Consider the following 21201-nt stretch of genomic DNA (forward strand, 5'->3'; position numbering starts at 1 on the left):
GAGATGTTTTAAAAAATATTTTTAGATGAGTTATACCTTGACCAAAGAGGTTCTGAGGGTGTGCTAAATATAGCCTGGATATGTGAAGCTAACCTCAAGCTTTATTTATATTTATTCAGTGCAGGATGTACCTCTGATTCTAGGCAGTATTTTGAATGCTTGTAGATGGTTTCTGCAGACTTATGATTAGGGATGATGGAATAGGCAGACACAGCATAGTCAGCTCCCTGTGTATGTTTGACTTAAATCTCATGGCTTTGCATCATTCATTTTTACAGAAATGAAAAATTCTGTTCCATCAATATATATTACATCTTTAGCACCAAGTAGGCACTACAAGTGAAGGGTATCTGGCCCTTCAGGGGAAAGCAGCATTTCAAAAGATTTCAACTTCATGAACAATCTTGGGGCTTAATACAAAGTCATTGGGTGAGCAGTTTGTCATAGTTGGGACATATCAAAGGCAATTCAGGTTTAATCCGTATGAAAATTCTGGGAAATGGATACAAAAAGAAACCAAAGTGTTTGTGAAAAGGTCTTATACACCGTGTACTATTCCCACGTAAAACAGGCCGAGATGCTGACAAACTAGTTTGGATAGAGCCATCTGCAGGGATAATGCTCCTGGTGAGGATTGGCCAGAAGCATGCAGTATCATAAAAGCAGGTTAAAGTAGGTGGGGACCAGATAAAAAGAAGTGAGTCAGTAATTTGGCAACTAAAGAAAAAGATAGGTAAAAATGGGTTCAAGTCATAAAGCACTGCCACAAACTGAGCATCTAGGGTGCTTGCGTTCTTAAAAAGGAAATATCTCTCAATTTAACTTGCTTGGTTCAGTGACCATGCCAATATTCCTTTGAGCCTGAAAGTTTGGTGCTGATTTTGTTCTTTCTTGATTTTCTGCATAAGCTTCAGCTGTGGACAGCTCCCTGCCTCTGCAGGTTATATCTTTGATTGCTTTTAATTATACCACTAAGTTTGTAAGAACAGCATTGGGAGTAAACATCATGCCTCTTTTTAGAAGACCTTCCCAGCCCACGGAGTGAATGAGGGCTGTGCAGGTGTTCATGATGCATTAGATCATTTCATAGGCAATGGAGGTCCTAGGAAGGATCCTATGGGCTGGTTTTCTGATCTATATCCAGTACCTCAGTTCACCTTGCCCCTCTGCCAGTACTGAAGGTCGCAGTGGCAAATAGTCAAGGGTATCCAAAGCTGAGACAAAAAACAAAAAAACAAAAAACAAAGCAAAACCAACAACCCCTTAAGTGTTTGGGGCAGAGAGTTCCAAAACAACAAACCATAGACAGAGAAGGTCTTAGTGACTCTAACCTATCACTTCAAGAGGAGCAAGTGTGTTTAGAGATCTTTCGTTGAAAGCCGCTACTTGTCTTTCCTACTTCAGTGGTAGATTTCACTTAAGCAGATTTGGTGGTATCCAAGGGGGTAATGAGCAGGATGTGCTAGAGCCAGCTCTAACCAGTTCAGATTGTTAAAATTTCACAGTGAATGCTTACACCTCAGAAATCCAGGTTTGATTTATTTTTTTTGTCAGTTGTTTAGGCTTAATATTAATAAAGCAGATTAAACTTAAAAGTGTGTGTGCATGCATACATGTACCCCCTGGACCCACCTCAGCCAGGTTGTTAACTGTTTACCACTACATCCCTGTATTGTTTTATAGACATTATTTGAACTTAGCAAGAAGTAGAAGGCTGAGGACATTTCCATCACCAGACTCAAGGCCTGATGACTAGAGGCTGATAAGAATAATGACTGGAGTTTATATAGCATTTTAAGATTTGTAAAGTATTTGAGTCTCATACCACCCCTGGTTTTAAGACTGATTCACTGTCCTCCAGATTTTGGAGGTATTACCCAGGCACCCTAGGGGATGGCAGTGGGGGTTGATTATAGTGAAATGTTGGGGGCAAAAACTAGTTTTTTTCAAAGTAGTGTTTTGAGTGAATGTGTTCATTATAAAAACAAAAATCTGTGGTAAATGTTAATGGGTGAAGGAGCGTACAGCACCTTGGTCAGTCCTCAGAGGTCCATTGTGATCATCTGGCTGCCCATTCAGATTGTGGATGTTGTATGTTGAGTTTACTGCCACTAAGATGGTAGCCCAAAAAGTGTAGCCCAAAAGTGAGACTCAAAAGAGATTCATAGTCTGAGATGACATAATCTTGGGGACAAAAGATCTTGCAGAGAAACAAAGTGTTTGGAAATGGAGGTAGGGATCCAGAGTAAGATAAGAGGTGTGTGTGTGTGTGTGTGTGTGTGTGTACATGTGTGTATACATGTGTGTCTACGTACACCTTCTCTAGGATGGAGTCTGTCCCTGATACTAGGGCAAGTTTGAAGTCTCAGGAAATCTCCAGTGAAGGTTATGAGGGGGGAGGGCATCCCACAATTTATATGGCTTTGAGAATTTCTTAATTACTTCTTTTATTGTAATAGACCTTGAACATACTAGGTAAATGCATGCTATATCCAAGGCCATAACGCCCACATCCACACCACACCCACCCCACCCCTAACCTTCCTAAGGAAAGCAGAAGTCCAAGTCCTGATGATAAAGTGATGATAAAGCTCTGATTTGCTCTTTTGAATGCTTTCAGGGCCTACTTTTTTTTCCCAACCATTCCCATGGTGCTCTACCACTGTGACAGTCCACAATCCTTTTCCAAAGGGAAAACTTACAAATGATTATGTATAATTCCAGGATCCATCACTGTTTGAGGGGAAGAGGAAGGGAACACAATTCCAAACACATATCGTATTGCTAGTAGCATAAGACATAATGTAGAGGACCCTACATAGAGGCTGCTTCTTCAGCAGTGGTGGGAGCTGTGGAATCTAGGGCTTAAATTTATACAGCTTGTTTTGTAGGAGCTTTTTGTGTTGGGTGTTGCCACATCTTTGTTATTTCAAAACTGTTTGAGCAGATGAGAGTTGCCCTGACAAATGTTAGAAAAAACCTGTTGAAGCATCAGAGCTGAAATGTGTCCGGACTTTTGGTGGCCTTGTGTGTGTGTGCCTATGCAGGCATGTGGCACATTCCTCTGAACGGCTGTTATTAAAATCCCTATGTGTTTTCATTTATTAAGCTGAAAGCCTAGGAGAGAATCAAGAGTTAAAGACATGGTGTGTGGAGTAGCAGATTTCCTAAGTTCATTTAAGCTTACCCTAGAGTCATCATCTCTGAGAGAATTCATTTATATTCCATACCAAAGAAAATTTCTTTGGGCTTGCCCTATTCTCCTCTGGGTCTATGTAAATGTAGCTTTGAAATTAGATTTTTTTTCTCTTGGCTAGTAAAGTGTGTAAGAATAAGAGAAGGACATAGGTTTGTTGTAAAAGAGTGGGAAAAATGAAGATTGATACCAAAAATTTCTCTCTTTCTGCAACAGAAGACCTTTTACTCTTCTCTTGTCCAATCCTTCTCTTCAGTTTCCTCATTTATCAGACTAAAAGAACACATTCAAATTAAGTTAGGTGAAGACAGACAGAAAATATCCAAAATGTAGATATTTTGTGATTAAATGCAATACATACTAATTTTTTTGCCTCCTTATTTCTTATTCAGTATTTAATTTAATTTAAGTTTAATTTTTGTTTTATCTTTTTATATACAACCTGTTTTCCCTTTTAAAGTGAAAGCTACTAGAAGTTAGGGAACATGTCAGTTTCATTTTGCTTTTATTTTTTAAAAAAACTTTATACTTGGCAGAGAATATTATATGTAGATGATGCATCCTTACTCTAAATACTTTGTTATACAAATACTAAAAATATGTGGAGGCAGCTAGGTGGTACAGTGGATAGAGCACCAGTGCAGGAGTCAGGAGGACCTGAGTTCAAATCTCACCTCAGACACTTGACACTCACTAGCTGTGTGATCTTGGGCAAGTCACTTAACCCCAATTGCCTCATCCTGGGTCATCTCTAGTCATTCTGATGAATGTCTGGTCACTGGATTCAGATGGCTCTGGAGGAGAAGTGAGGCTGGTGACCTGCACAGCCCTCCCTCGCTCAAAACAAAGTCAAGTCAGAGTCATGTCATCATTTCTCTGATGGCATGGTCCTCTCCGGCAACAAAGGATGAACGCACACATACGCTAAAAAATATGTATATTTAAATATCTGCTCATTGATCAAGGGATGGAGTAGCAGGAAAGTCTGCCGAATTAAAGTTTTCAAAAGTATTTTTCTGTTGGACTTTGTGAGTTTGCTTAGGGAAATAATTTTTGATTCAGTGAATGTTATTTTGGAGGTAGTTGGGGTTAAGCGACTTGCTCAGGGTCACATAGTTTTAGTATGAGGAGTCACGTTTGAACTCCAGCATACTGAATTTTTAAAATCCTTTTGTTTCCATCGATGACTAATGTCTCATTGGACAAGTTAGCAAGCATAAATAAGGCAATAATTGAAGAATTTTAACTTTGTACTGAACTAGTAGAACCTTTCTTGGCTCACAGTTTATGGAATCACATTTGATCCACATTTTAGAAGAAACAGCTTTAATATTTTTTTTTAACATATATTGCATTTTGAATTTAGTTAGTCACTAGTGATTCATATTAATTGTTCATTTAGAAAGACAATCAATTCACATTTATCTCTCCCCAGTGACTGGAAGTTATTAGACAATCAATAAATATTTTCTAATTGGTTGATCAAAAGAGATTGAACAAATGAATTGTGACTGCAGCTGTACTGGAAAGAGGGATAGTCCTGCTTCTGTTTTCTGTGTTCCTCGTGGTCTTATATCTAACTTTTAGGAGAAGGGTTGTAACTTTGTGGGAGAGCGGGAGAAGTTGCATTAGTGGGAGGAGAAGGAAATAGTATTTACATCATGTGCCAGGAATTATGCTAAGAGCTTTTTGTAAATATTACCTCATTTGATTGCCACAGTAACCCCATGAGGTAGGTGCTGTTTTATCTCCATTTTTCAGTTGAGGAAGCTGAAGCAAATAGAGATTGAGTGATTTGCCCAGAGTCACATTGTTGTAAGTGTTTGAGACAAGATTTGAACTGAGGTCTCCTGACTCTGGGCCCTGAGCCTGATGAGGTATACTGTAAATGATCTTTGTTCAGACAGTTGGAGCGTGACCGTAATTGTAAACTGACTTATTGGTCCAAAGATGTTAATTAATGCTTTTTCCCCCTAGACATTAAAAGGGTAGAAAGAAAATTTTGACCATTGCTACCTAACTGTTATGACCTTATGTTACCCCTGTTCGTATCCACAAAACTAATTAAAGGGCAAGGTTTGCTGAATAAACAATGATGTACATGCTTCTGTCTGCAGTATTACTGTTTGTGTCATATAAACTGTTCATGAAGGCCAGTCATACATTAAATTAGTCATGAAAAACAATATTAGAAAAATATACGTTCATGTCTTCTAAGCTTAGGAATATATAGAAAAGATAGTCTGATATGTAAAAAAAGAATGTTTTAATGGAATAATATATATTTGAGTATTTTATATAAACATATATGCATGTATATATGCACATATACATACAAGTTTATTTGTATTAGAGAATTCTAGCCTACTTAGTCTATCACACTATTGTTATCTTGTGGTCAAGGTGAGAACTGTGTCATTGATTAATGTGATACTAGATCCCTTGGATCAAAAAATAAGACCCTCTAAATATAAAGGAGCATATAGTTAGGCCCTACAATCTGTCTATATTACCTTTACTTGTAAAGACTTACTCTACTATCTTTCCTTGAAAAACTACTGCTCCTGACAAATGGATGTAGCCATGTGACATTCCATTTTTGATTTGTAAGAAATAGAACAGTAACAGTCTCTCAATTTGTAAGGTTCCTCGTCCTCCTGCCCTTTTCTCTCTCCTTTTTTCTTCCCTTCCTCCTTCTAATTCTCCTTCTCCTTTTCCTCCTATCTCGTGGCTACAAAGTACTCTAAGTCATTCATTTCCTGCACCTAAAGAAACTATAGGTGTGAAGATTCATATAACATTATCCTCTGAGCCCCTGTTAAGTAACTGTTAAGAAGACTTAAGTACTTTGTTCTCAACTCAGTTTATTTCACAATTGAAAAGTTCCATAGATTTGAGGTACTAAATAATTTAGTGTACAATCAGACCAATATGAATCAACCAGTAAGCATTTATTAAACTTCTGCTCTATTCCGGGCACTGTGCTAGATCCTGGAGATACAGCACCCATATTATCTATCTAATGTGATAAATAAAATGGATTGTGACCATGAGACTATGAGAGTTTTATGTACTATTATGTCTATTGCTATTGCCTTAATATTCTCAAAGTATCATTTGAGTTACCCCATTCGCTAACCTAATGGGATTTCCTGGTTTGGTTGTTGCTAAAATCCCAACTTTTTACTAAAGGTAACTCTTACAACTGTGCTTCCATGTATTTGATCTTTCTCTTCCCCACTGCTACTCAGAGTGTTAGAGCTGAAGGGAACTTAGAGACTGTCCCTCCTTTTCCATAGAGAGTACTGAAGTCCAGAAGGGAGAAAGCACTTGCTCCAGATCACAGAGGCAGAGTAAGAAGCAGAGCTAGACTTCAAACCCAGGTCCTCTTTTCACTACACTAATTCTGGCCTTCCTGCTTTTGCTCATACTTTTCTCTCTGCCTCAAAAGACTTCTCTGTTTTCTACTTTATCATATTTTATCTGTTCTTAACAACTCAGTTCAAACCTGGCAGTGGTGAGAGGACAGAAATGAGCAATTAAATTCTAATGTTCTATACACACAACTTCATACTCACCCGCGGTCATGTTAGACCCTTCCCTCTGTTAATTATCTCTTATTTATCTTGTACATATCTTGTTTGTACATAGTTTACATATTGTCTCCTCCAGTAGCCTGTGAGTTCCTTGAGATCAGTGACTGTCATTTGTCTTGGCTTAACACAGTGCCTGACACGTAGTAAGGACTTAATAAATGCTTATTGCTTGATTGGCTGACACACATCTGATTGACTTAATCATGTTTTAATAGACTAGCAATTCTAAAGGAATTTGTTGTTGTCCATTTAGTTGTATCGAACTCTTCATGACTCTATTTGAGGTTTTCTTGGCAAAAGTACTAGAGACGTCTGCCATTTCCTTCTCCAGTTCATTTTATGGATGAGGAAACAGAGGCAAACAGGGTTAAGTGACTTGCCCAGGGTCCCACAGCTAGTAAGTATATCCAAGGTCAGACTTGAACTCAGGCAGATGAGTTTTCCTTTCTCTGGGACTTTCACTCTCTCCACTGTGGCCTACAAAGTAATACTACTATTGTAAAGTGTATTGACATTTAAACTGTATTGGGTTGCTACTTTGATGGAGAGTTTAGAAGTTCACTTTTCAGGCCTTATGGATTTTCAGTTACTTCATTTTCAGGGTACAATACCACCTGTTGTCCAAAGAGCACTAGAACCTGGTATGCATCAGGATATATCTATCTAGAAGTAGATTATCTAGAATTAGGTATCTACAAATAGGTAGTTGATCCTCATTCATAGATTGGATATATGTGAATTCACCAACTTACCAAAATGTATTTGTAACCCTCAAATCAGTACTAGTGTTGCTTGTGTAGTCATTCATGAACCTCTGTTTATTTTCTTATGATTGTAAGCTCTTTGAGGGCAGGGACTGCCTTTTGCCTCTTTTTGCATTCTTGGTATTTAGCATAGTGCATGGCAATTAGTAATAATCATTCATAAACAATAAATGTTTATTCAAAACATCAATGTTTATTGAATTGAGTTGAGCCTATAAGAAGTTCATCTGTAAACTGGAGATAATACCACCAATCTCACAGGGTTGTGGTGAGGATCAAATGAAAAGTCTATGCAAAGTGCTAATAAATTCTATTATTGTTATTACTGACATTGTTATTATTACTAAAGAGCAACAATTCCCATTCCATCTTGAGAGGTATAAATTGAAGTTAATTGAAATACACTTCTTAAGTGTAGGAGAGTAATGTTTCTGCTGGAATGGACCATAATAGCCTCATTCATCCTCTCTCATTTTTCAGCTAAGTAAACTGAGCAACAAGTGGAATGGGCACCCTCACTGTGACACCACGATTAGTTAGTAGTTAGAAGTGGGATTGAAATCCAGATGGCTGGGTAGACCGCTTACCTCATTTCGCCATCCTTGTCCTTTAAGCTATTTCTGTTCTTACTACTTAAAATATCAAGCCTAAGAAAGTTAAGAAATTGTGCAGAGGATGTATCATACACTAAAATATCCCTAGTTCTTTAAGATGTTCTTTCCTTTTCTGTTCTCTTGGTTTGTTCTGGGTTTTTCTTTTCCCCTAAACTAATGCTAGTTACAGCAAAAGACCAAAAACATGTTAAGTTATGTGGAATTGACTGTTGTACCCTTGTAACAACTGCGTCTTTGTATAGAGATAACATATTCAAACTTTATTTGCCTTAGAGTTCTGATATCTTATAGGTTATGACCAGAAATAATAACTTCTAAATATATGTGAAATGATAAATTAAGCTGTCTGACTGTAACTCTAGTGAAAATGGGTTATCTATATAAAAACAGTGATGCCCATAACTAAACCCATATTTTGATGTAGATTGCAGACACCTGGTCTGTGTTTATGAGACCTGGATTTTGAATATTCTATTCACTTCTCTCAATTTTATAATGCCTGATTTTATCGGAAATATCAGCAAACATTTGCATTTTAAAAATTTAGACAGTAAAATGAAACAATAGTAAGCCAAGTCAGATTAACATCCAAGGCTGAACCGAGTTTTGGTGATAGAGGATTGCAGCTCCCTAGGTCGTTAAGCAGATTTTGGACAAATCACTTCACACCTCTCTGGGCCTCACTTCCTCCTCTGTAAAAAGAGGATTAGATGTAGCTCATTGATTTTTTTTTTTCTTCTAGCCCTGAAATTCTGAGATTCTGTGATTCTATGCAACCTGAGATGCTTGTTTGGACGTTGTTCATATCTTTCCTCTCAAATTCTGATCTAAGAATTCAACCTAGTTAAAGTGCTTTTTGTTTTGATTTGCTTTCAGTGTGCATGCACATACATTAAAATAGCTGCTTCCACAACTACAAGCTTTGTTAACTCACACATCCTGCCTGCCACCCTGTGCACGCTTCACATCCTGTGAATCATACTGCAGGCACTGCAGTGAAAACGTTGGTAGTAGGAACTGCAGACCAGCTTGGTTCAAAAGGATGACATCACCTCCATTAATGTGTGATAAGGATGACTGGCTGGCTCGGGGATTGCCAAGCTGTGCAGATATTGGAGAAATTCTTATGTATATTCAGGGATCTCTCTGCGTAGTATGTGTATATGTTTTCTGTAAATATTTAAACTTGCTTATTATTAAAATTGTATAATTCTCACCAGGACTAGACAGAGCTATTAACTTTTATCCTCTAAAATTTTAAAATATGCCATCTTTTATTTATGTTTTTATTATTGCTAACACCTTTGTTGTTTTGTAAGATGAAATTTGGTGTTTTGATGGGTTTGTTTTTTTCTAATTACCTCACTAGTGATTTTCTCCTCAAGTGAACATTATGATTTTGGAACTGACGGGCAAATGAGACCTTTGAAAATGGATTAGTAATACGGTTTATATTCAACATTGTCTTATATGGGCAAATCCACATAAAGGAAGCAGGGCAGACATGCAGAACAAGTTCATTTTCACTGGCAGTTTCAGTGATCAGGAAATAATTGTGGTTTTTCTGACCCTAAATCAACATCTGAGTCATTTAATTTGAGAATTATATGAAATTTACAAGAAGTGCTTGCCAGATAGTCCAAAGAGAAGTTCAGGAGAATATTATTAGTAATAATAAAACTCCTCTGTTGCAGTGAAAATTACCGAAGGGTAAACTTTTCTGACTTTTTTTTAATAGCCACAATAAAACATTTTTCAGGGATAATGTGCTTGCTGCATAGAACCTTTTGGTCACTGCTAAAATATTTGTGTGAAGCTTTTTCTTCTAAAAGGCAGTGTATGTCATGTGAAATATTTTTATAATTATACTTCCTTTAAAAATTCAGTACCAAAAGAATGACGGAATAAAATGAGCATTAGGAGATTAATGACTGAGTTAAAAAAAAAAAAGAATGTTTTTTTAATTACCCCAAATACCCTAGGATGCATTAAATACAGCTCATTTCAAAGTCTCTTTAAAAGTTAATGCATTATTGATTTAAACAGTAGCATCCTATGTAGTTCAAGTTTCAGGTTATTCATTCAGGAAAAGTTTCTCTGTTATAGAAGGATAACTACCTTATAGAATATTTCTTCCTAGGGAAGGAAGAGGTTCCTTTTTTGTAGGACAAAACTAAAAAAATAACCAAACAAATCCTAGCCATACCACACGTAGTACATTTGTAGATTTTTTTTTTCAGATGGATGACTTGCAGACTAAAGAATCTGCTTATCCTAATGTTTGTTTTCCTACCCCCGAACTAAAGGGGATGAAATATTGTGCCTGTGGTCTGAACTCTTTGGAAGCAATTATATAGCATGATGAGACATTATTGTATAATTTCGATTTGTGACATTTAGCCATTGTAAGTTTCACCTAGCAATATGTTGTATCAATAATCTGTACTTTGGTTTTAAAAATCAAAGTGAATTATAGTAAGAAACGTAGTGGGGAAGCCGAGTAGGTGTTAATCCCCAAATCCCTTAGCCTGGCGATTAGATTATAAACAGGTTCATTTTAAAGCAGTGCTAAATTCATTGTCTAGAACTGTATGCACCGAGGGCCTTACTGCTAAAAAATGCTTGAAATATGAAATATTGGGAACACTATACTGTGTTTTTGCAATTTCTTTTCAAACTGTCACAACTTGAATTAGAATATCAAGTTAAGATTGCTTCAAAGATTACACCAAAATTATTCTTTTCAATTAACAACATGCTGAAACATTAGGATTTTACATGTTGGCAAAAAGTGATTATTATCAACATCTAACTTGACTGGAAAGCAAAAAAAAAATTAGTTATTTCATGCCTAATTTCAATCTGTAAAAATGATCTGAATAATGTTTTCTAACCATTCAAGCAGTGTTAGGTGTGACTAATCTTGAGCATAACGAAATAATTTTATCAACTTTTTAAAACTTGCTGTTGTAGGATTTCATGTGTCTTGTAGAAGCACTATTTAGAGATTTTGATTTCATGGTTAGGAAGTTAAGATCCATTTCTGGATGCTGCATCATCCTAGATGTGATTCTTGAGCTTTGATATCTACATCTGGAGAATAGGTAAGAAACTGTTTCTTACCTCCTGGATAGGAGGACTATTTTGAGCACATTGACTATTTTGAGGACTACTTTTTAAAGTGCTTTTTAAAAATTTCTTTGACAAGAAGAGGCTATAAAAACATCACAGTTCTCAACTGTTGCTCTTACTACAGGTACAAGTTTTCCTGTAGAAAATATACCTAGTTTTCCCCCTCAAATGAGTGACTGAGGGCAAACTGCTTTACTAATTTGGGTCTCAGTTTCTTAAATTGAAAAATGAAGGATGGGATTGCATGATCTCTAATGTGCCTTCCAGTCTGAAAGCTCTATGACCATCTGTCCATCCAGTAGTCATTCACATAAACAAATTAAATCTGGCTTCTTAACCTAAATCATCCCCTCACTTCTAGCTCCAGTTTGTACAGACTTTTGTTGCAAAATTTTGTGGACTGTTTTTACTCTTCATTCCTAAATCTCTCCTTTCTTGAAAACTCATAGTCATTATTTGTGATCTTTCAAAATGAAATGACATTCACTATTTTCTGATTGCCTTTCAGTTTTCAGAATTCATCAACTTCATCTGTGAGATGTTGGGATGGATTTAGATGATCACTTAGGTGTTCTAAAATCTTGTGATCCTATGAATTTCATTCTTTGCAATGAAAATTCAAGATTTTAGGATTATGATTGGTTTTTGTAATTTAATACTTGATGGGGCCTAAGAAATCATCTAATCCTTTTGTAGGTCCACAGAGATTAGAAGTGAGCCACTGCCCTTTAATTTTGGTAGTTCTCAGAGCTCTTTGTCCAACCCTCCCTAATCCTCTTGACCTCCAGGCTTGCATTTCCAACTGCTTGTTGGACATCTCAAATTAGGTATCACCTAAACATCTTAAATATGTCCAAAACTGAACTCATTATTTTTTCTCTAAGACCATCCCATCTCCCTAATTTTCCTAAGACCTGATGAGCGTACCATCATCCTCTCCATTACACAGGCTGACATCCTAGGTGTCATTCTTGACTCCTTACACCACCTTAGTGCAAGACCTCCTTATCTCACACCTGGACTATCACAATAGCCTTTTAATTGGTCTTCTGTGTCAAGTCCCCATGCACTACAAACCATTCTCTGCTTAGTTGTCAAATTGATCTTTCAAAAGATCCAATCTGACCATGTCATTCATTGCAGTTGAGTCAACTCTTGTGGCCCCCTATTACCTTCAGAATTAAATGGAAAATCCTCCTTTTGGCTTTTAAAGTTCTCCATAAACTGACCCTGCCTACCCTACCTACCTTTTCAGTTTTCCCCTCCAAATACTCTGTAATCCAGTGATATCAGTCTCCTTGCTTTTCTCCACACTGGACATTTATCTACTAATTCCTAATATTTTCACTGCCTGCCTTTCCCTAGTGCCTAGAACACTTTCCTTTCTTGTCTCCACCTCCTGGCTTCCCTGGCTTCTTTCTAGGTGTGAGCTAAAGTCCCAACTTCTACAAGAAGCCTTTCCCAGTCTTTCTTAATCCTGGTACCTTCCCTCTGAGACTACCCCAAATTTACCCTTTGTATATATCTTGTTTGCATATAGTTCTTTGCTTGTTATCTCCTCCAGTAGACTGAACTCCTTGAGAACAGGGAGTATTTTTTGCCTTTCTCTGTATCCTCAGTGCTTAGCACAATGTTTGGCACATAGATGGTACTTAATAAATACTTACTGATTTGACTTTTTGACTGTAGTAGCCATGCTGGTTAAGGAATTTAAGGACTTGATTTCTAGTATAATATCTGCCACAACTCACTGCCTGACCCTGTGCAAGGCACCTCCTCATCCCTCTGAGCTTCATTTCGTCATTATAAAATGAAAGGGTTGAACTAGTAACTAGCTGCTACCTAATTTCTAAGTGCTCTTCCAACTGTATGCTTCAGTTATCAGAGGAGACTTTTCTTCCTTTAAAAAAATGCCAGCTCCTTTTTAATTCCCCCTTAGAATATTTCTCATTACTTATTTCAGATGTCCTTCTAGTTCAGTCTTCTGTTTTTAAAGATTCCCACATGAGCCACTACCTAATCTGGGAAGCAATATGACAGAGTAAAGAGTGGGGATTTGGGAAGAGAGGACCTGGATTTGAATCCTGCCATGACTACCACTTTATATCTGTTTCAACTTGGGCAAATCATTGGCTCTTTCTGGGTCTCAGTTTCCTTGTGAATAAAATGATGGGCTAAATGGACTAGATCTGTACTGTTGAACTCAAATAATATAAAAATGAGGGCTAGAAATCTGTACATAAAGATAACTGCAGCACACATGTTGACTTAGTTTAAAAAAGGAAATATCTGTTTTATTGTATTTTTATTTATTTTGTTAAAATATTTCCTAGTTTCCACTTACATGTAACACCTCTGAACTAGATGACCTCTTATTTCAGACCCTGAATATTTGTTACTATTATCCCTTATATTAATATATTATATTGCATTATATAATATATAACCTTATATTAATATATTCTTACTATTCCTTAAGGTGACTCTACTTTGTGTTTCTTCAATTAAACTTAAAATGTATTAATCACCTACTATATTCTTGAGCCTACTTCATGTTGCAGGGAGGAAGAAAGAAACTATGGACAGGGATATTCTTTTGTTGTTGTTTAGATGTTTTTCAGTCATGTCCTACTTTTAGTAACACATTTTGGGTTTTCTTGACAAGGATACTAGAGTGGTTTACCATTTCCTTCTCCAGCTCATTTTATAGATGAGGAAACTGAGGTAAGCAGGGTTAAGTGATTTGCTCAGGGTCCCACAGATAGTGTCTGAGGTCAGATTTAAACTCAGGAAGGAGTCATCTTCTTAACTCCAGGTCCAGTGCTCTATCCACCATGCCATCTAGCTATCCAGAGAAATGCTGGTAAATATCATTTATTTAGTAATATAATGTGCTAGTATATCCTTGTGATAGTCCTCTTATAAGAGGCCACAGGATGGTTAGTATTACTCTGTCCAAAAGTCATGGGATCTTCTCTGGTACCTTCATTGATTTAATAATATAGAAAATGTTCTCATTCCATATAAGATAGCTGGCTTAGAATTCATATTCTAAGGACAAATAGGTGGGTCCGAGAACCTTCAGATCAGGTCTCCCGGGGGAGAGACTTGAGGAGACCTCAGTTGGTGCTTCCATCTTCTTCTTCAACATCAGTCTAGCTCTCTGTAAGATCTAGGAAGGAAGCACCAGTGATTCTGTCCCTCTTACTTTATTTATGCAGTCACAAGCAGCACCAGACCCTAAAACAAGAGTAAGATCAACTAGTAAAGCCCTGATTTCACCAGATTTCAACAAGCTAGTGTTAGTAGTTGTAATGTGTTCTGGGTGTGAGAGGGGGTGGGCAGACAGTTGCAAGTTCCATTTTGAATCAAATAGTATTTTATCAGGAATAAGGTGAAGTAGTTTTAGAAGTCTCAATTAGAGCTAAGTGATGGGGTATCTTAAAAACCAGGCTAAGGTATTTGTATTTTATGCTGAAGGTAATAGGGCACCACTGAAGGGTTGGGGGAGGGTGATAGGTTTTGTCAATTGTGCAAAGAATGGAGTAGAGAGGAAAGAGACTAGAGGAAAGGAGAATAGATAATGAAGAAGGGACCTAGATTGATGGCCTTGGGAGCAGAGATGGTGGAGATGGAATCAATAGAACTTGACAAATGGAGTCTCATAAAATGTCATTTACGACTAGGAAAACGTATTTTGTCATTCAGTCATAGGTAACTCCTTGAACTACATGGCACCCTAACCATTTATATTCCTTTTTTTAACCATTCCATACCAAACATATATCTTTTATCTTTGTTGTTGTTGTGTTTTCCTCTCCCATCTTTCTCTCTCCCTCTCTTGCTTTCTTCATCTTTTCCCCCTTTCTATCTCCCCTCCTTATTTATTTAAGCCTCTGAGTAATACAAACAGGGTTTATTTAGTTAAACCTGCCACTGGAACTTAGAGAAATAAGAAGGCTGGTGTGCCCTGGTCTGGTCTGTAGCGGAAATAAATCTTTATTTTAATGTGGACTTTTTCCATCTTTTCAGTTTTAAGACATGAGAGTAGTTTGACAGTTCAGGTGACATAATTTATCATTGCTTAGTTTCCCTTTTACTTTCATTAGCTCAGGAGTAATGGTTACAGCAAGGATGGGGGAGCCTGCGGCTTCCAGGCCACATGTGGCCCTCTAGGTCCTCAAGTGCAGCCCTTTGAATCCAAACTTCACAGAACAAATCCCCTTAAGAAAAGGATTTGTTCTATAAAACTTGAACTCAATCAAAGGATCACACCCAAGGACCTAGAAAGCCGCATGTGACCTGAAGGCCACAGGTTCCCTGCCCCTGGGATAGAGAGTATTTCATAGGTTGTAGAGAAAACTAATAAGCTCTGGGTCTTAAAGGCCAAAAGCAGATGATGTGTATCTTTAGAGTAATCTACAATCGCAAGAACTGCACAGAAGCCATTTACTTTTTAAAATTCCTTTATGGTCATGCACCATTTACATACATATCCTTAGGGGCACCAAACTGGCTTGGCCTTTTGATCTGGCGAAGTATGATGTCAGAGTCCTTCCTGCTCTTTATTGAAAGTTGCAGAATTAATTGAATTGGGTGTGTTTCAATTAAAATATAGGCAGATGTTAGTGATGATTAAAAACATTACTTAGTTGACAAGCACGTTGGGCACAGACATTACATTTTTGTTTCTGCAAGATCGTTAAGGAGCTGACTATTACCTGATATCCAATAAACATTTATTAAATGCCTACATAGTGTCAGGCACAGTGGGGATACAATTAATAAAAAGAAGCCAGTCCCTGCCCTCAAGGAATTTATAATCTAATTGAGGAAGACAGGTGGGTTGGGGGGAGGTCATGGGGTACCTGGCACAGGGGAAGGGGGCATCTCATTCTGTAGAGTTGAAACCAGAAAGAGCAGCAAATGCATGTGAAGTGAAGCCAGAATTCCAGTTTCTGCTCTCTATAAAGGAAAGCATTGGGAGGAATTTGATACTCTGTCTGCCAGGCCTCTAGTCAAAGGAGAGAAGAGGCTGAGAATCATACAGGGCTTGAGTTAGCAATGTGGTGATGAGATTAAAGGTGATGAACTGTGCAGCAGATGCAGAGTAGAGCGTGATAAAGTGATAAAGCTTTTTGGCAAACTTTTAATTTACAGACACAGGTGAGCCAGACTGATTCTCTCAATCTAGTGTGTTACTATTACTTCATAAAAATGAGTTGAGCAGGAATGCATTTGCATCGAAAAGGCTCTTTTTGCTCTCTTTTAGAGGCAGACTGACCATTAGGATTCCATGATTTTATCATTCTCTGAATTATTCCTTGGACACCATTCCCAGCTCCTATATCACCAGAAGCCTTCTAGGAAATGAACTGAGCTGATTCGTGGTTCTTTGTTACAATTCTCCTTTGTCTATAGCTGCAACCAATTTCAGATGGAGAATCCTGCTTTAAAGACCTGATAGTATTTCAGAAGTCTATGTTGTATTCAAATCATGTCAAAATAGATGCCTATTGCTGTAAGGAGGTGGGGATAAAATATGTTTTGTTTATTGAGTTTTTTGTTTAATTGAAGACAGTATGGAAAAAAAAAAAAGAGCTCCCTGGTTTCTTCTCCTTAACAGTTTGGGCACGAGGGATGTCTCAGAGTCATACCTTCAGAGTGTGAGAACCTCTCTCGTGGAGTCTAGGCCCATTTTTCTTCAAAAGCTTTTGCCCTCATACCTGGCCAATTTAGGACACATCTGATTATAGGATCATGGATCTTGAACTGAAAAGAAAATATAGAAGCTATTTAATCCAGCATCTTTATTGTACAGATGAGAAAACTGAGTCTCTGGAGACAATTAGACTTGCCACAGGTCAGAAAGGTAGTAAGTGGAATAGCCAGGAATTGAAAACCATAGGATTTGAGGCTGAGATAAACAAATTTACACAAAGCACCAGTTATTGCTTATTGGATGGATAGTCTCTGAGGAAGGGATAGCAAATATTGTAGGTGTAGATATATTGAGAATACAAAACCCTTTTCAGACTTTTTGGCTATGAAATCATACATTTCCTATGCTGGGGAAAAAAAATCCCAGAAAGCTCAGTAAAACATCCAGTACTATCACCAGTATCAAAGGACAAGGACAGCACCACCAATGTAGGATAATAGCACTGGTTAGGAATCAGGAGATTCCAGAATCACCAAACCATTTGACCTCAAACAAAGAATTTCACCTCTTCAAAACCTTAGTTTCTTAGTGTATAGAATTAGTGGGTTGTGACTGAATTGTTTCTAAGGTTTTTCTCACCTCCATAAACCTCATACTTCATGGTTCCTTAACACCTATATAAATCAGTTTATCTGCCTTCTTTGTGCTTTGCAGCAGCTGATTAAGTGAAATTCAGCAAACTTTTATTAATGGCTACCATGGACAATGCCCTGCTTGTTCTGGGAATGCAAAGATAAATATTTTTTAAAAACACAGTCTTTGGCCTCAAGGAGCTTACTGTACTTTATTAGGGTGATATAACATCATAACTCGAATAGTAATAACTAGCATTTGTGTAGCATTTTAAAGCTTTCAAAGTACTTTACAAATATTACCTTATTTTGTCCTCACACGTATTCTGGGAGAGAGGTGCTGTTATCATCCCAATCTCACAGATGAGGAAACTGAACCAGACAGAAGTTTGTAATAGCAATAGCTGACATTTATATAGTGCTTATTATGTGCCGTTTACTGTGCTAAGTTCTTTGGAAATATCACCTCATTTGATCTGCACACAACCCTGGGAGTTAGGTGCTATTATTTTCTCCATTTTACAGATGAGGAAATAAGGCAAATACAGGTTGATTGACCTGCCTAGAGTCAACACAACTAGTAAGTTTCTGAGGTAGGATTTGAACTCAGATCTTCCTGACTCCAGGTTCAGTGATCTATTCCTTGTACCAGAAGTGTCTACATGATAATTCAAGAAAAAGCAAGAGCATATACTAATTACTAAGGGAGTCCGTGGGAAGGGCTTCCTGTAGATGGCAAACGAACTCAATCAGAAATGAAGCTATGGTTTCTTAGATATGTGAACACTGCCATGCCTCTGTGAACTGTCAACGTCTTCACTTAAGCCAAGCATTCATGAATGAGTATTCTTCCTGCCTAGGACCCCAGAATGTTTCTCTTGTCACTTAGGACACCTGGCTTGGTTCTTTGCCCTATCTTGATGATCTTGGTTAAGACCCTTTCTTTGCTTCCTGGGACCTGCTTGTTTATTTGAAAAATGAAGAGATCAAATGAGATACTTCCAATTCTAAAACCCTCTGATTCTAAATGTATGGAATACATCCAATTTAAGTATGAAAATAATTCGCTATAGAAATAAGACAGAAGGTACCTATATTTGAACAACTATTTAATAACAAATACAACTTGGTTAAATTCAACATCTTGGGACACTTTTTTTCCCAAAGCCCATGGTTCATTTTAGAAAAAGGGGTGATGGCAAAAATAAATACTTTGGGAAAACTTGAAATAATTTGAGAAAGATATTACCCTCTGCAGGTCCACTTTTTTAACCTTCTCCTTCATAACAACAACAGCAGTAATAATAATAATATTATAATAATAGCTAACATTTATATATCACTTTAAGGTTTACAAGTGGTTTATATGGATTTTAGCTTCAAGCTAAAATCACATGTAGAAGGGGGACAGACAGAAAGACAGACAGACATGGAATTACTTGATTCAGTGCATATTTAGCCCTCTTCTCCCTGTTTCTCCACCTTTTTGAACTTTTTGTTGCTAGAGGAAAAGAATGTCAACTGTGCAGAGATGACGGATGCAATAAATTTAAGTTTGATTTTGTTTTCCCTTAGTCATATTACCACATGAACAATTTACAAATAGTTTTCATATTTTAATCATCATTCTCTCTTTCCTATACTTCCTATAATCCCTGCCTTAAACTACTCTTTAGCTATATTAAGGATTATTCTTCTAAATAGTAGTTTGCAATGTCTACTATTGTGTAGTAGTAAAAAATAGTTTATCCTACTTTTCTTTCTGTATTTATAAGTGTATCTTTCCAAACTAGACATTTAAATTAAAGGTTTGGTAAGCTAGCTGAATTTGTATTTTCATGCTATGTTAATTATATACATTATTTGTTTAATCCAAATTAAACTTTCTCCTACAACTAAAGAAAATTAAGATCTAGCTCTGTGTACCCAACTCTTTAAACATAACTATATATTTTATAAATAAATTTCATTTTATATTGAAATATGAAATGTGAACTGCAAGTAATTTACCTTGTCTTATATTATGCTAATTCTAGGGATTTGAATAACAAACCTTTCCTTGTGTATGTCTAACTTGTTAGCTACATGGTGCAATAGACAGAGAACAGGGCCTGGAATCAGGAAGACGAGTTCAGATACAGCCTTTGATACTTGCTAGCTGTGTGACCCATGGCAGGTCACAACCTTTGCCTCAGTTTCCCAACTGTAAAATGAAAATAGTAATACCAGTCTCCCAGGGTTATTGTGAGGATCAAATGAGATAATATTTCTAAAGAACTTAGTAAAGTTCCTGACATACAGTAAATACTTAATGCATGCTTGTTACCTTCCTTCCTTGTCATTGGAAAGAATATCTTAGATATTAAGTTTCATTTGATCAGTCTAGTAATTTTATTTTTTCCTTGTATATTCTAGGATTTCGCAAAAATGATGAAATGAAGGCTATGGATGTACTGCCAATTTTAAAAGAAAAAGTTGCATATCTTTCAGGTAAAGTTGAACTTTTATTGGTTGCCTTTGAGATAATATCAGCTGTTGCTTAAGTATTTGCAATATTAGATAAGATCACCTCCCACAAGGTATTAAAGAATTGGCATCCTTAGGGATTTTTAATTTTGTAATAACCAAATTTGCATAAAATTTTTACTCTTCTAGCATTTTTTAAACATTAATATATAAAGTAGTTTATTCTGATTTGAAGAGATACTCTTCAGTCACTTAGCCATGGGGTTTGTTCATTCATTCATTTAACAAACTACTAGTAGTTTAACATTTTAATAAATTTATCACTTAAATAAATCGACTGATTTGGCTGATTTTTTAAAAATCATTTCAGCTTATCAGAAATTAATTCATATTCTCACCGTACCTTTTTTGGCCTTATTTTTATGTCACTCCATTCTTCATATGCCAACCAAATTTTGCCCCCAAACATGCATTGTTTCCTGCCTCCAGTACTTTGGTAACTGTTTTCTCTGTCTGTTCCCCATTTACCTTTTCACCTGTTAAATTCGTTCCTGTTTTTTCAAGCCCAGCTCAAATCCATGACCATCTCTTACAAACTTGTGCATAATATCACCCTTTATTGTATAATACCATTTTTCTGGTAATGTTATAGCAAAGCAACATGTTGGAGTGAGTAGAGCTGTCCTAGGAGACAAGAAGAAGGGGGTTCTAGCTCCACCTCTGCTTTGTACTGGCTTTGTGACTTGGGGCAAGTCACTTATTTTCTTTGTGTCCCTGGCAGTTCTATAAGGCTATAAAGTTACAGAGAACATTCTGACTTTAATTCGTAGAGGAAGTATTTCATTGGCATGTCCACATCAATGAAACACAGGTCTAATTTTTTTTAAAGACATTGATTTAAAATGATGCCTCCCAGGGGAAACAGGTAGCTATTTGAAGGGAGTAAGACAAAGGTGGAAAAGATATGCAAGTATAAGGCTTTCTTTAAACATCCCATTCTACTGGGTCTTGAGAGACTCCCCAGTGACCCTTCGTAATCAGCCCCAGGGCTCAGTTTAGAAAGTGAAGAAATTCAGATGGATTTAGAAAACCTGAAGATAAGGGACTCTACCTTTAAATGTGAAGGTGGAGAATAGATC

The 21201-nt window shown here is 36.9% G+C and overlaps 1 protein-coding gene across 5 annotated transcripts in view; it reads left to right on the plus strand.

Annotated features, from left to right (window-relative positions):
- Positions 1-21201, plus strand: part of TRIO (trio Rho guanine nucleotide exchange factor) — a 509362-nt gene that overhangs the window by 158643 nt on the left and 329518 nt on the right. For all 5 annotated transcript variants that reach the window (XR_011966271.1, XM_072605443.1, XM_072605438.1 and 2 more), the window contains one exon: positions 20012-20086. Coding sequence is in view for 4 of the 5 variants with exons in the window: in XM_072605443.1 (XP_072461544.1) it covers positions 20012-20086 (75 nt within the window). In the remaining variant the exon portion in view is untranslated. The remainder of the gene's footprint in view (positions 1-20011; positions 20087-21201) is intronic.

This window comes from Notamacropus eugenii, chromosome 4 (genome assembly GCF_028372415.1).
Source record: "Notamacropus eugenii isolate mMacEug1 chromosome 4, mMacEug1.pri_v2, whole genome shotgun sequence".
Classification (NCBI taxonomy): Eukaryota; Metazoa; Chordata; class Mammalia; order Diprotodontia; family Macropodidae; genus Notamacropus; species Notamacropus eugenii.